General features: G+C 41.2%; 1 protein-coding gene and 1 long non-coding RNA gene across 2 annotated transcripts in view; one reads left to right on the top strand and one right to left on the bottom strand.

Annotated features, from left to right (window-relative positions):
• Positions 1-16,415, bottom strand: part of gli3 (GLI family zinc finger 3) — a 130,887-nt gene that overhangs the window by 50,440 nt on the left and 64,032 nt on the right. The window contains exon 4 of the mRNA XM_042510212.2: positions 13,565-13,670. Coding sequence (XP_042366146.2) covers positions 13,565-13,670 — 106 coding nt within the window. The remainder of the gene's footprint in view (positions 1-13,564; positions 13,671-16,415) is intronic.
• Positions 1-16,415, top strand: part of LOC121960494 (uncharacterized) — a 93,620-nt gene that overhangs the window by 45,409 nt on the left and 31,796 nt on the right. The window lies entirely within an intron of this gene.

Below are 16,415 nucleotides of genomic sequence, written 5' to 3'. Positions count from 1 at the left end.
TTCATCTCTTTATGGACAAGTCCTCACAGCTTTATTTAGTAGCAAAATCACCCACACGGATGTCAAAAAACGACATGCATGCAACAAAGAGCTGCATTCTTACAAGTGTGGTCACCCTGCAGCTGCGTGCATGACTGCACATATGTGTGCAGCTCCCGCCGGAAAACTTCACAAACTGACCCCCCAACCCCCCACCCCCTCCTCCGAAAGAAGAAAAAAGTGAAGTATCATGGGAGACAGAAGTAGCGAAGGGTTTCCTTTCGTCATTATTAGATGAAACTATCACACTATCAGATGTAATGGACGCCACATCTGATAAGGGCGATAACAAAGGGCTGAGAGAAAAGAATCCCTTTATGTGATATGAATTAATTTGCATTGGTGGGGGAAAAGTGTAAAAGGAGTGAAATTCTCTGTGACTTAGAAGATAAACAAATAGAAAAAGGGAGGAGAGGAGGTGCGGAAGCTGTAAGGGAGGCGATGAACTCATTTCCTCTCACATTAAAACTGTAATTGGTCTTTAGCTGAACTAGAGGCATTTTTTAAACATGTGGCGATATTTTACATCGTTGCATTTCGGTTTCTTAAATCATATATTGAAGGCTTGACGAGGAAAGATGGAGAGAGGGGAGAAAAGGAAAAGGGAGGGACGCAGGGATGGAAAAAGAGGAGAGCTGGAGAGGATTTATGACCCTGTTCCCCTGGTCTCGTTACTTGCTGTAACTGGCCCCCAGAGTGGGATCGCGGGGTCTGGAGCCCACAGCCCAGAGATCAGAGTAATGGAAATTCCACATTTCTACACTGCTACAGCATGACGTCTGTAGGGCAAAGTTAAAAAAGAAAAAAAAAAAGACTCCATTCAAAGAGAACTAGATAATTGAGCATTAGGTAAGGAGCAAAATATTTCATTTTTAAAATCAGCATTGGATTTACAGCTCATTTTTTTGCGAGGAGAAGCAGGCGTCAGGACAGCGGCTGCCTGAGGTCGCAGAGACGATGTGAGGCGGCGTGCTGTCAGTAATATCTTGACAGTCACCGCTGTTTCTCTAATAGCTCCCCGCCAATGAGAGGAGGGTCGTTTTACAAAGCCAATTAAGAACCGGCACGGCTCATAAAAGTGACAGCCCGCCACACCCATCGAGTAAGTTACCACCAAAACCACTAAAGACTGTGCTCTTTACGAACGTGATACATCATTCAAACTAAATGCTGTTTTAAGGATTGCTGCACATGACGTTTGGAGCTGAGAAGATTAGTAGATTAATAACAGTATTTTTCAAATGCTTTGGCCCTTTTTTTTTTTAAACATTCAAAATACAAGAATGTCAGTTTTGTCGAGCTGAAAAGCTTTTCAGATTCCAATTTCAACATTAAACAAGTCTACAGGGGAAAGTCGACACTGTACAATACTGTACTACACAAAAAAGTATAGGGTGCAGTGACGTAATGTGCGGCAGTTTTTGATAGATTACCGGTTTAAAAAAACCTATAATACTTACCTTGAATGTTACTTTTAAAACTTTTTATGTGTCTCTGCTGTATTGCTATGAAGAAAATATGTTGCCAAGTGAAATATTGTAGAAACTTAAAACATATTAAATGCCATATTAAACATCCATGCATCGGATTGATTCACTGATGGATAATTCTGGAAAAAAAATGTAGCTGAATTCTTTCTCATGTCATCTGCATGCATTAAATACTCAAAACTCTTTCCCCCAAAAAGCAAAGTGTAATGTGTATAAAATATTTAAAGAGCCCGAGATGGAAGCCTTATTTATCCCATTTTACCTGGTGTCCCACATTGCCCTACTTGTACATGTGTATGTATACAGTTAATTAACTTGTGTAGTACATGTACTGTAAATGGGAAAAAAGCATCTTTGAGCTTTCATGTAAAGTTATGCAGTTGCTGTTGAGGTTGTTCCTCTGTGTAAAATGTTAGTGATAATTCTGTAGGTAAGCCCTATATATACACTTCCTAAGTTCATTATTGTCACCTGGCAGGTAATTTCCCAATTTAGCAAACACAAAAAACATTCCAGGTCATAGATATTTATGGCATATACATGTTTATCTGACAATCTTTAAAATGTAATGCATCAATTTGCATGAAATGGCTCAAAACTTAAAAAACAAAAAATTCTTGTGCATACACGTTGAAAAAGGTGCAATTTTCTTGAATAATTGAGGAATTTGAATCTGCTGTTAACAACAATTAATTGTTCAGAAATTTGAAAAAAAGTAAATCACATTCAAGAATTGAGCCAAATGAAATAAGAATTATAACTAACTGTTTGCATAAAATTAATCAGCAAATATTTTTATCACTCATTCATTCTTTCATTGTTTCAGTCATTTTTCAAGCTAAAATAGAAAGCAGTGTCTGGCTCAAGCTTCTCTAATGTGAGGATTTACAACTTTTCTTTGTAATTTATCTTTGTAAACTGATCATTTTCAGCATTTTCAGCATACACCACCGACATTTTATAGATAAAACCGATATTCATGAGAATAACAGGCAGAAATGTCATCATGAAAAAATTGTTAGATGCAGCCCTAATTAATAATGCATATTCTTTGCAAACTATACATTATTATATGTCTGAGATTTAAATGTAGTCTGAAGTGTACAACGGTGAGAACTGATCAGAGAGGCCGGACTGTGTTTTTTCTTTCACAAAACCGAGGCTGAGACAGAATCTCACATCTCGCTACACGGTGAGAAATAAAAGGATGTGAGACATATTTCTTATGCTCAAAAACTGCACTTTCTATGTGGGCAGAAAAGTCAGCGTGTAATATTAGCTGCAAAACATGTTGACTGTTGCCATACGTTAAAAGAAAGCGCTGTAGTGAACGTTTCTCAAGGGATTAAAGTGTATTTGTTATCTTTTAATTATTTCGTTACCTTATTTAAAATAACATGTAATCCAAACACGCTTTGGCAATAAATGCAACTTGAACATTCAAGCCAATAAAGGTTAATTTGAAAAAAGGGGAAAATGTATATGTATTTAATGTATTTCATATCAAAAAAATAAAAGGGGAAGAATTTCAAACTAAAAATGACAGTGAAATAAATAAACCAATACACAAGCACATGCGAGAAAATATTCCAAACGTGTGTGTGTGTGTGTGTGTGATAGAGAGCATTGATGCACACACACACACACACACACACACACACACACACACACACACGCACACACATTAGCGCAGAGCTGTTGGCACCTGCCTGTTATCTCTTCCCCTCAGACCTGGTTCTCCATTGTGCTCCATGGGAGAGCTACAAATTGAGATCTCAAACACGAAGAGGGGGCAAATGACTCGAGCAGAGAAAATCAAATCCACTAATGTGTTACACGTGCAAATTCGCAGGGCTCGTATCAGAGATTAATGCATTCCTCGTTTATCGAAATGTACCTTTTTTGCAATTTATAATGGAGCCTAAAATTAATTTCAAAGGACAAACAGTGAAGAAATTACAATAAAGAGGAAACATTTGCTTAAAGAATAATCAGATTTGCACAAGTAAAAATGTTTTACAAGGAATCATTTCTTTAGTTGAGATTTGCCATTACTAAATGAGTCATAAACCATTAAGCAAACAGCAAAAAAACCCATTAAAAATGCATGTGATATTTAATAACTGAGGACGGATACAAATATACACAGAGCGGCAGGAGCAGCCTCAGCGTAGGTAATCCTAGCCTGGTAAGTCGAGTTTTTGGAACATGTCTTAACAGATCTCCACGGGTAATGACTCAACCCTAAAACCTTTACAGGCCTTGTCAAATATCTGCTGTGCCAAACTCTTTTTTTTCCACTCAACCTGCTGGATCCATCATTCTCAAAACACACAGGTGCCTTCAAAATATCACGCTCCATGTGCACAGGCTGAATAGAAAAAAAAAGGACTACACTGCCCATTTAGGCTTCTGAAACTGGTGTATTACAAAAAAATAGATATACTGTAACTTCAATCTGCCCACATTTCTGCTTAAGCATTTATCTCCTTTCTCTCTAAATCCTGAAATTGCCTCAGAAGAAAAAAAGGGCAGAGATACTTTCCCCCCTTCCTCTTCTTCTTCTTCGCACATTTTCACAGAGTGGTGCACAACTTTCTTTTTTTTTTCCTCCAGTGAAAATTGAAGAGGCTTTATGTCAAATACGGCTAAAGCCAGCCTCTCCATATCAAACAACGCAGCGCGAAAATTACTGTGGCGATGATAAGGCTGCCAGATAGAGTGGGAGAGGAGAGCGAGGGGGGAAGAAAACTGAAAGGAAGTGACTCTACTCAATTATACTGCAAAATTGGTATGACTGAATATTTTTCATTCAGGTGACTGATAGTATCAGTGAAACTGCAATGCAGATAAATAAAGGAGCCTTCTGTCAAGAATAAACACCATTAATCATGAAGCCAGCTACTGCGTGACCGCCTGTCCCCCCGACTTACTCCATAGAGGAAGTATTAAAGAGGGGGGAGGAGAGATGGGGGAGAGGGAGGGAAACCAGTGACTGCACCACAGAGGGGTGACCTATGAAGTCACACAGAATGGGTTTTGGACAGTTGGAGAGGAGGATGAAAAAGTGGCCTTCGTCTCTCTGCGCTGCGTTTCAGTGACAGCAGCCGTATCTGGACACAAATTATCAGATGCGATTATGAAATAATCATCAATTCTTTCTGTAATTTATGGCTCCACTTCACATTCTGTTTTAGTCTAGACGATATTCAAATGTGAGTATTTACAGCGACTCGTCAAGCAGGATTTTTATTCTTTTTTTTTGTCACAACAGAAAATCAGGAAAATGTTGGTTGCAAATAAGTCAAATCATAAAAATATATAGGTGCGTGGCTGGATTTCTCTTCTTCAAAGCATGGAGAGAAGGCAATGAGCAACAAGACGTGGCCCAAAAATTAGCCAGAAATAAGTAAAAACAGGGTGCAACAAAGTTACCTGAAAAAAAAGGCAAAACTGTTTTAAAATTTACTAATTTTCTTGCCAAGTTGCTCAGTGCCTTTTCCCCCATGTTTTAAAAAGAAATCAAAGCAGTTTCTTATTTCTCTCCACGATGTGTAATCTCGATACCTAAGTCTCAATACAATATTATTGCGATTTTATTTGATTTACGATAAACTGTATTGCGATACATTGCGTTTCACTGCCTACATTGCCATACATTGCAATTTATTAACTTGTTTTCAACTGCAAATGATGTCTCAAAAGAAAAACTGTCAATGTCAAAAATATCTAATAGGTTAAAGTTTTCAGTCTGTTTACCTCAATAATTTTTACTGCAGCAAAATGTATCTGGTGGACTGACAAAAACAATTGATTTTATTATTCTGGTACCAAACGTTTAACTTATATTTGCAATATTAATCATTTATATTTAAAAAAATCAATACTTTGCATCTGTGTATCAATACTATATTGCCATGCAAAATATCGCAATACTGTGCTGTATCGATTTTCCCCTGTCCCGAATTTCATTGATGAAGCTGCACACTTCCAAAAAAAACATCTCCTCTAGCTTCTATAAAAGCTACAGTGCATCCTTTTGTCTTTCTATTGTTTTGCATTGTGTGTGTGTGTGTGTGTGTGTGTGTGTGTGTGTGTGTGTGTGTGTGTGTGTGTGTGTGTGTGTGTGTGTGTGTGTGTGTTGCAATGCTCGGCCTCGTCCCATCTGGAAGGAGGTGTTGAGATAAGACTGTGGTCTTTATGCTAAGCAACACGCCGCTCCTCTATGCCCAGATTGGGCGCTCTGACAACAGTTTATGTAAATAACAAAACAACACGGCGCACATCTTAAAAAAAAAGAAAAAAGAAAGAGCCCTCTCTCCGCCAAAGGCAGGGGACAGCGAGGGGGAAGAATATTGAAACAGTGTGAAATTGGCGAATATCTCTGGTGCCTTAAGAAAATATAATTCAGAGGTTAACAAGGTGATTCTCGCTTTACAATCTTACTCCACATAAAAAAATGCTTCTGCAGCAACAGCTCACGCAGCCCATTCAGCCCTGCTTCATCATTTCAGAGCTGCGGTGGTGCCGCGATGACAGAGACGTGCAGCAGCTCTCTCCCCTGGTACCTCCAGAATACCTTCCAGTCAGGCCGCGGCCCGCAGCTGAACAAACACACTCCTGAATGAAATAACCACACAGGCTGGGAAACACCCCCCACCTGCACGCTACCCCCAAACTGACAGAAAATACAGTCCGTGACTTTATTCATGCGTCCCACTGAGAAGTTTTCTTTCAAATATAAACCTTTTTTTGGCATCTTTGAGCCTCAGATTGTTGAATTCTTCTAAATCGATTAAAATATCATTAACACTATTAGAAAGAAAAAAGCTTTTGTGTTAAATGTTCTCTGTATATATTTCAAGACAGAAAAAACAGTATGAACTGATTGATTGATGTTATACTGACATTTAACTTTACTTCTCCAGATAGGGTTAATCTTGATTTTGTGGTCATTTGAAACATTTGCTTACAAGTTTAGATCCACCAATAAAAATCAGAATTCTGTATTTAAGTAAATTTAGAGGTACATGTGCCTATATTTTACTTGCTTCTTTATAGTACTTTTTATGATACTTGTGCCTATGTTTTACTTAACTTTTTTCTTTTTATACTGTTTTCATAAATCTATTTTCAGAATCCTTTGGTCTTGCATATATAGCACAAATATTTAATCACAAATCTATTATCAAATGAAAAGAAAAACCCAGTCAAAGCTCAGGTCTGTCTTTCTTTTTGCTTTACAACTTTACAAACTCCTAAATGGACTCTTTCATTCTGACCAATTCTTTCCTAAATCCACATACGGTAACCGCGCTAAAGGTTGTGAGTCAATTGCTTATCCCACAAGAATGTTTTGTTGTTTTAGCGGCCCCTTTCACAGCACGAGGGCCCGCGACTCCAGAGTAAACTCCGATGCTGATAATTGACTTGTGACGAATACCTCTGTTTGTCCTGAGCCGTCTCCGAGGTGACCGAACGTCGGCGCTGAGCCGCATGAGAGGGCTGTTTTGTTTTGCTGTGTACCGTGGTCAGGCAATAAAGCTGGAATGAAAGGAGCGGTCTCTTCTCTTGGCCCCGACCTCCCCCTCTCCCAAAAAAACTCCCATTAAGCCAGCCCCAAACAATGGCGGTGGCAGAGGGGACCAGAGCTCCCATGGAGAGCCGGCTCTTCACCCATCAATGTGTTTATTTAAGCAGGAAGCATCTTCTTGGGAGCACGGAGGGGTTTTTCTCTGTTTGGCTGGAAGGTCAGCTGTTTTCAGACCAGCAGCACGCAGAGGAAAAATGACTAACTTAAGGACAGGACAGACTTTTGCTTGACTTTTGGGATGGTTTGGGTTTTTGCAGTGGGGTTGGTTGATGTACTTCTTCATGGTCAGTGTGTTACATAAAGCACATGTCAGTCAGCAAACCCCCAGTTTGGAGAAACAGGCTGCAGTACCACAGAACCTCAGCAATGTACTGCAGTGGATGGGGTCAGCAGCAGGGCTGGACATTAGCACCAGCCACATGCTGGTAAAATATGCAAGTGGCCAAAAAAAAAAACCCAAAACGATAGTAATCTATTGAGCGTCTAGTAGATTTTTTGAATCCTCCAGCCACAGGTGGACAAAAAATTTAATTTTCAACACTGGTCAACAACAAAAGGTATTTTAGCCACCTAAAAAAGTCTCATCTAAAAAAAAAACAAACAAAACTATGTCTGTTAAGTGCAACTATACTGAGAGTATTTTCACCATTTTCCCTTTCTGTGCTCTCCTCAAAGCCACCAGACTATTGACAAAATCTTTCAAGTCACTCAAGTCAAATTATTATGTTAGTCTAACTGTAACTGAACTTCTTAGTCTGACTGAAATTTTACCAAGTCCAATTTCTCTGACCCCTGTTTGGGTCAGAAAATGCTGTTTGCGGCTGTGACTCAATCTGACTGAAATGAAACTTTAGCATTTAAAATACTCTCAACACAGTGTTCACTTAGACTTACTGTATTTTTGGGGGGTACGCCTTTTTTAAAGTGGTTAAAACACGTTTTGTGCACCCCGTCTGTTTCTGCAAACCAGAAGCGTGGTGACTTCCAGCTACTGCATGTAATGCACTGACTATACATAAGTATCTCATACAGCTTAACCTATAAAAACCCAAACTAACGTTTAAAATCACTATTTTTCTCAATGGAGTCTGGCTTTGATGAGAGCAATCAAACTGCCTCATTTTCCAGTTGGAAATCGCTGTTTGATGGAAAGGTAAAGCAGTGAAAATACTTTTAAGTACAGCATATATACACACTGGCCCCCATCCACTACAGTAATTTGCTTGGCTTCCATGTCTGACTCCAGCTTTGCGTCTACAAACTGTAGGTAATACATGAATTATGAATAAATACTCAAGACATCCCCACGTCAAAAAATCCAGACTATCCCTTTAAGTTGGTAGTAAACTCAGAAGAAGCTTGTTATTAGTTTAATTTTAAACTGTTGAAACTCTCCTCCATGTGAATATACGAGTTTCTCAGTAAGCACCCACAAGAAGGGACCGCCACCCCCCCTCCTCCCGACCCTGCGGCTTTAATATTGAATGGCACATTGGTACCTTCCCCACAAGAATTCATAAACTAAACGATTAGCCTCTGTCTGTAATTGCACTCTCCGTTGCCTAATAGGGGAGGTGAGGTAAAGAGGGAGAAAAAAAAAACAAAGGACAGTTAATTTGTGATTTCCTCTGCTCATTTGAAGGCAAATTAAGTGTCAAACAGCTAATACGGAGCATATTTCATTTTATGAGCTTTTAATTTAATTCTGCCGCCTCATATTGCTGGAGCCCGTTAGCTGCGCTGCTAACGCCCGCTCCTCGCCTGAAAACGGGAGCCATAAATAAACATGTTTCAATTAGGCCCTTCACAGTAATAGGATATGATTCTGTTCATTTGCCACGTACGGATGGTGGATGTGTCATTGTGGCGGAGAGGAAACAAGCTGCCGGGCGTTACGCCGTGTTTTTCTCCGGCCACGGGTGCCCAGTGGTGGCTGGGCTTGTGTGCGTGGCGGGGGGAAGCTGGCTGGATTGATGGAACTGCCGCGGGGCCAACCCAACTGTAATTACAGGCCGTAATGAGAGGCTGCATGGGGAAGTACTGCAATAATAGTCCCTGTGTACTTAGGCATATCTTTGAGAGGGCTAATAACGATTAATTCTGCACACCGAGGAGAACTTGTCTTAAAACAATTCAATATTTCTCCATAAGCCGCCTCCCGTCCTCCATTTCCCTGAAGCGACAGCTATACGTTGACTGACGCTATTTGCACGGGTCGGCTACAAAAGCATCATTACTGAGCTGAATGCGTCACTTTTAAACACTCAGAGAGGCTCTATGGTCATGAAGTTTGGCTAAAAGTTGCACAACCTGGAAGTGTAATTAACAGCAATTTGCCATCAGGTGGATCAGCTGTAATACCAAAACTGATGATCTTCTCACTGAGGAATTCAGTGCTGGTTTTTTAATCAAGCAGGCAATATTGTTGCCTCCCTGTGCTGATGTAACAGAGTTAAAAGTGTACTTAATTTTTGTTGTTTAACTACATTTGTAAATTTAAAACAAAGGCTGCACTTGACTTAGAATTATGCCACTCAAATCGGATTTGACCTTCAATACGAATATTCAACGATTTGTTTTGTTTTCCATAAAAAGATTTAATGTTGTTGAATGTCTGTGGGGCTCAGCGGGACATTCGGTGTAACCACGGCATTCATATAGGAAAAAATGGCAGTAATGGCGCCAACGATGGATTGCAAATGTGTAACAATACTTTTTGCCAACACCACATATCGAACAAAAACCAGACTGTATTCACCACTTTTAAACAGACGGTGTCTCCTTTCTCCTCTCTGCTGTGTATCAAAGAGTAGCGTGAAAGTAAGAGCGCTCACTCCACAGTTAAATCTGGGGACGTCCCCAGAGGTACACTGCACACACACTGACTAGCAAAAAGAAAAAAAGAGAAAAGACTGCTTGACTTAAAGCAATCTACGGGTCTCCAACTGATGATTCAAATCTCTGAATATCAGGATGCAGCCCTGTTTAAAATTACTATGGAGTATTTGTGAATTTTTGTCTTGATTGAGTTATCTTTATTTACTGTTATTTTTCATGTTTCCTGTGGAAGATTAGTCGCTGCACATCGCCTCCTCTGTATCTACTGGGCTTCCGTAGCTCCTCCCGTCTGCCCCTCACTATGCCGTTAGGGGACTCTGTAAAATAGCAGCGTTTTGCGCTGGGGCAACCGGATATTTTAACTCAAACATTAAATTTATAAAAGACCCCACACCTTATTGTGACTTCAATCATCAATTAACGAAGAAAGACTTAGATTTTTGCTCCTCGAACTTCTGACACGATGGAGGAGTCTGTTTTCTGATATCAATAGTGTCTGGCATCATGCACTGCAATGTCCCGCAAAACGACCCCCATCTGGGCGAAACACCCTAATTTCAGAGAGTCCATTCTTGAATTGCCGGGGCAAGGTCGTGCTAAGAAATACCGCTGCATTATTTTATTGTTTCCTATGAATTCTGAGCAGTTTATTTTGTAACGTTTGGTGTATATTGTTTACCATTTAATTTATTATTTCATTTATTTATTCAAAAGGGAACATGTACAGTTTAAAACATAAATGTTACCATTTGATGCACTGTAGCAGATTATAGCTTTGAGCTAATTTTTGCAGTGTGCTGCCTTGTGTCTTGTGATGAGCATAGTGCTTCACATTCACCTTCAAGTGTAAAATACTTTCATGTTGGTTTTTTTTTTGCATGTTTAGAGGCAGTGGTGCTGATTTCAATCACCAGATTTGCTTCATAAACGCTGGAAAGTAATTTCTTTGGGTCGTCAATTGTCCACATCCATCACACAAAGACTCAAAAGTAGTTTTTTGCACAAAAGCCACGTAAGTTTGCAGATAAGGTGTGTGACAGTGAGTTCACAGCTTTAAATAAGGCTGGCTGCTAAACAGCTGTCTTATAATAATGACAAATAGTTTCCCTCAGCGTAGCGTGTCATATTAAACAGTTCTATGCTTAATGGCTTGGATAAATAGGCCATAAGTAGCATGGCAGAGCACGGCCGTGTTTCCCGTGACAGCAAACCAAGCGCACAGATAACGCCTGTCCGGACAGAGTGACTGAAGACGCGGGCGTAACTTCTCCCCCTTAATTCAATTCCCGGCTCCGTGTTGTCCCTCCAACTCCCCCACCTTCCTTATTTCTTTCCTCCCCCCTCCCTAACCTGTGCCCCACATCGTACCAAAGCACTCCTGACGGATAACAAGCCAGGCTGTTTGTTCGAGCCTGTGTTGCCGGCGCGTGTTCGCCCCATTATCTCTGCATAAGCTAAATGCTAAATTATATTTGCCATTTTGTTTGCAGTGACACGGGGCATCAATCACTTCCCTTTTTTTATTTCCTCGCCTCTCTCACCCCCGTTTTTTCCCTCTGCTGCAGCCCCTGAGCAGGAGATGAGGGGTTGAGAGGTAGGGTGGGCCGGAGGTGGGGAGGCGGGAGAGAGGGGGGCATAAAAAATTCATTACGCTTAGTGGCACATCAGCAAGGGAGAGATATGACTCCTGAGGAGGAGAAGGGGGGAGTTGATAATGATGAAGAATATCAAACATAATGCGGCCCAAGTAGCTGCCCCATCCAATTTGTCCTCGTCGCGCTGTGATCGCTTCCTTCGTGTCTGCGGGTAGGAAACAAGCGCCGCAAGGACGATGAGGCATCTCAGTATTTGGACGCAGAGAATACAAATGATGGAGAGAGTTAGAGGGACAGAAAAAGACAAAAAAGTGAGGAGAAAAGGGAGTAATTTGTGCTGGAGCGTATGTAAGCGAGTGAGCTGAGGGAATGCTTTGAAGTTCGCTGCTGACCTGGCCAGCACCGTCTGAAGCACTCCGGGGAAATATGAGACTACTGCAATAAGAGTTCCCCTGCTTATAAATACTTCCCTGTTAGGAGGCGTGACACCATGTTTTACTTTGCTTCATATTCGATAGCCTGTGCGTGAATGTGATTGGATGAAGCGGGGTGGTTAGTAGCATGCCGTTTGTGTGTCAGGAGCCCATCTGTGTCTGTCAGAGACGGGTAGATGTCAGCGGAGGCACTGCTTCCTGCTCTTGACAAGGCTTGATCACTGCTCTTATGAGAATCGCACGCTCCCAGGCTCCCCTCTCGCCCTGCTCTCATTTCCGCGTCTCTGACACATGTTCATTTGCGTGTCTCTGACATGCGGATCATGTTGCGCACGTATACAGGGCCGTGGCCTTTGATCCTGAAAGGCCTGAAAGAGAGGCGCCCCGGCACCCATGAGGAGGATGCTCCATGCGCCACAGGCGGAAGGAAGTGCAGGAGCTTGATTTGTATCGCCATTAGGCGAGCGGGGAGCTCGCCGATGATGCGTGTGATGCAGGTGAATCAAATGTGCTCTCAGGCCAGCCCAATCGGCAGAAAAGGCTATTAGCACTGTACATCTCTGGAAACCATGGACACCTTACATTTGTACATTGATGTGGTTAATGTGTTGTTCGGTCTAAGCAAAAAATCCTTGGTTACGGTTCAGAAAAGATCATGTTTTGGCTTAAAATCCCCGCTTTTGGTGGCACAGTTCTGGCTGGAAATGCAGCAGTGTCTCTGTAAAAAATAGAACTGCTTTTCATAGCACTATCCTGGCAAGAAAGGCAGCAAAGTCTTGGTAAAAACTAAAGAATTTTCATAACACTGTCTGGGCAGGAAACACAGCAATGTCTTTAAAAAAAATAGATGCTTTTCATGAAGCTATCATGGCCGGAAATGCAGCAATGTCTCGATAAAAACGCTTTTGTAGCCCTGTCTCGTCAGGAAATGCAGCAACCTTTCTAAAAAAATACCATTTTTCGTAGAACTTTTTTTGGCAGAAAACGCTGCAATGTCTTGGTATTAAAAAAAAAGCAACGTTCCACTATTTCAGCAGACAACGTAGTGATGTCTCTGTATAAAGCAACAACTTTTCTTGGCTCAATCCTAGTAGGATACGCAGCAATGTCTGGGGGTAAAAACTGCTGCTTTTTGTGACGCTATTCTGTCAGAAAACAGATTTATCTCTATAAAAATTAAACACTTTTTTGGCACTACCTCAGCAAGAAATGCAGTAATGGGTTCAAGTCTGTTTGTTGGGTAAAAGCCACTGGAAACGCAGTGATGACTTACCAAAAAACAACCATTGTTGTTGTTTGTTGGTCTCAAACATTAGCCTACAGTGGTCTGCAGTTGGCAGACATCTTGCCTTTCATCACGCCATTCAAAATCCCCTCAACTCCACATCCTGATGATAAAGTCAGCTCATATACAATATCACTTTAGAAATGTTTGTACAACATGTATAAATGTACAAATGTAATGTGTCCGTTGTTTGCAGAAACGTACAGTGCCAACATTTATTCTGGCGACTGGACGGCTCAGGTATCATCCGCAGTGTTTAGGTTGAGTGTGTGAGAGTTTGAGAGACTTACACGTGAAGGGGGGGCACAGGGGAAGGCTCGTAGATGTAACGTCCCTGGGTATGTCTGTCATCGATTGGCACAGGAGGATGGAAGGTAGGGAAGAACTGCGGTGTAGCTGAAAAGGAAAAATATGACATTTTACACTGTGCAAGACTCCTGGTTCCTCTAAAACATATTGACATGTGAATGCATTCCCTCCTCGACTAATCTAAACAGCAGCTATAATGAAAGGCAGTGGTTTGATGGCTATCTTTCAGCAGACCCACCCAAATGAGACCTCATTAAGTGCGCTCAGCTAAAAGCTGCAACGTTTCCAAAATGTTCGCCGAGGAAGTCTTTGCAAATGTCTCAAGGCTGATAGAACTCAAAATAAACTGCGATAAATAACCGCAAGAAAACCCTCTCACCGTACCAAGCATAATGTGGTTTTGCACAAAGGATAACACTTAAGTACAACCAATGAAATGAACAAAATGAGAACAAAAACACCCATTTCTGCTCCAGTGTTTTGTCACAACTGCCAGAGAGAATCAAGTTTTTTTTTTCTCCCTCCAGATAAAACATTAAAACATTTGCATAATATGAGCCTCCAAGCCTTTCTCTATTTTTACCCCTGAAATTGAAACTGTTACGCTGCCACCAGACTGCATTTACAAATGTACGCACTCATCTTCTGACCCTAACTGCACTCCGCACCATAATCTTAAAAACTAAAGCTGGAATTTTGTGTTGCAACCGTGCATCCATTGTTGGACAAGTTGCAACAAGTAAACCATGAGCTTTGCTGAAACGCTGCCTACCTGAGGGGTCGAGTGGTGAAACTGAAATGGGTTAAAACTTGCACGGAAAGACAGAAACAAATGACTAACACGCTCAACGGTTCACAAAGCAACAAATCACTTCTTCACTCACGTCTCAGTGCCAGAACACATGTCACTTTATTGCCTGTTAGGGAGCCCATTGCCAAGTCGCGTATCAGCACCCTGAGGCAAAGCATGTGTCAACATCTGCATACCTTCACGCAGCAACTCTGAGGCTGCTAGCTATGTGTGTTTTTTTTTTTTTGTGCTTGTAAACATTTGGAAGTGTGTGCCAAGAGGGCAGATGGCCAAACGGTGGGGTGCCCAACAGCTCTACGAGTGTTGCGCCATGCCAAACGCGGCTGGGCCAACGCAGCAGGTGTTGATCCCCCAGCACCTCTCAGGACTGCTTACCTCATCTCCCGCTCATTCATTGGAGCGATGGCTGCCAGTTTGGACTGCGCAGCTACAATTAAAAGATCAGTTTGGTGGTGTTTGTAATCCTGCTGTATTAGAATACAAATCGTAAAGATGTAGTTAGTATTGCTCTTCCATAAAGTTGAGGGACTAGCAAGATGATTGTGCAATTCTTGCAGATGTCTCACCTGCACAAATAAGACAAAAGAAACTCAATTCTCAAAGCACCCGCCAACACTGGACTGCGCCCCCTAACTACGCTAACAAGTTTCACTCTGTCACTTTTAAATGTCTTTGCCTGAAGTTTTGAGGAATGCTTCTGCACATGTCAGTCACGATCTGTAGTTTGTGCACAGGCGTATTATGAGACAATGGGCCCCTGGGCACTGATATGCAAAGGGCCCCACCACCTCTCTTACATAGAAGCAAGACAAACTTAATTGGGGTTCCACATCCTCGTTTCTTTGCACTCATTATGAATCAATTTGTTACTTTTGAGTCGCTTTGTAGTAATATTTTCTCTCTTTGTGGTTGTTTTGAGTTTCTTTATAGTGTTTTTTGTCTGTTTGCGGTTGTTTTGTGTCTCTTTGCAGTCCCTTTGCACCTTTTCCTGGCTATTTTGAGTCTTTATCTGGTCTGTGCATGTTAATTTGAGTGACATTTTGCAAGTGAAGGTCAGGAGGCTTTCCTGACTCTACGGGCCAGTTCAGTCAACTATACATGAGTTTACACTTTACACTTTACCACATAGATACTGGCATCACATGAAAAAAAGGAGGCAAATTGCACTCAGCTTCAAAACATTTTGGTGTGTTTTCACTGTAATATAATTAACGCAACATCTTTTTTGAATCGACCTTGAGGCAGACAGCGGTAAAAATTGAGCAGCAGAGGCAAAAATATCTCTAATGTGGGTCTCAAAGTAAGACAAAGATACCTGAGTGATGCAACTTGAGTAATATTCTAAGACTCTGGAGATCTCTCTCTGCGCAAAAGGGCTGTACAGTGATAAGGAAATTGACTTTGACATGTTAAATTGGCGAAGCGCCCCTTTAAAACATTTCTGTAATGATGGCAACACCTATTATTTTCTGAGGAGACCCACACACCTGTAGCAAAGTGGCAGATTTCACTGCCTTATTTTCCTGTGTTCATGCCCCAGAAAAGCAGCATTATTTTTCAGTTTCCTTTCCTTAACTTGGCACAGTAGAGTGTATATGGACTTCTCTCTTGTCAGGTGATAGCACATCTCTTGAAGTCTTGTAGCAGTAACAGTGAATAAGGAAAAGCTTATTGTTGAGGTAAAAATATCTAGAGGGGATTGAATGGCTCTTCAGGTGAAATCATGCACAGTCAAACTATTAGTCCAGGTCATTAGTCCAAGTTAATTGTGGTGTGTCTCTAATTTGTAAAAACTCAATAATATTCCCAAATGCACCTTGAAATATCATTCAGAGCAGCATTAGAGCACATTAGGGATTGCTTAATGTGCTCAACTAGTGAAAAGTAAACTTAGGCAAACTTCTCGAAACCATTCGGGTGTTTTCATCCTGTTTTCACAATAGCAGAGATAAGTGGTAAAAGCCTCCTCCGTGCAGCTCTGGCGAGTATCTGACTGCTCGCTCTCTGTTTGATAGTTTCCT

This window comes from Plectropomus leopardus, chromosome 21 (assembly GCF_026936395.1).
Source record: "Plectropomus leopardus strain MGB_pleo_1.0 chromosome 21, ASM2693639v1, whole genome shotgun sequence".
In the NCBI taxonomy this organism is placed as follows: domain Eukaryota; kingdom Metazoa; phylum Chordata; class Actinopteri; order Perciformes; family Serranidae; genus Plectropomus; species Plectropomus leopardus.
Note: the sequence above shows the minus strand (reverse complement) of the source record. Positions and strands in the feature narration are given on the sequence as shown.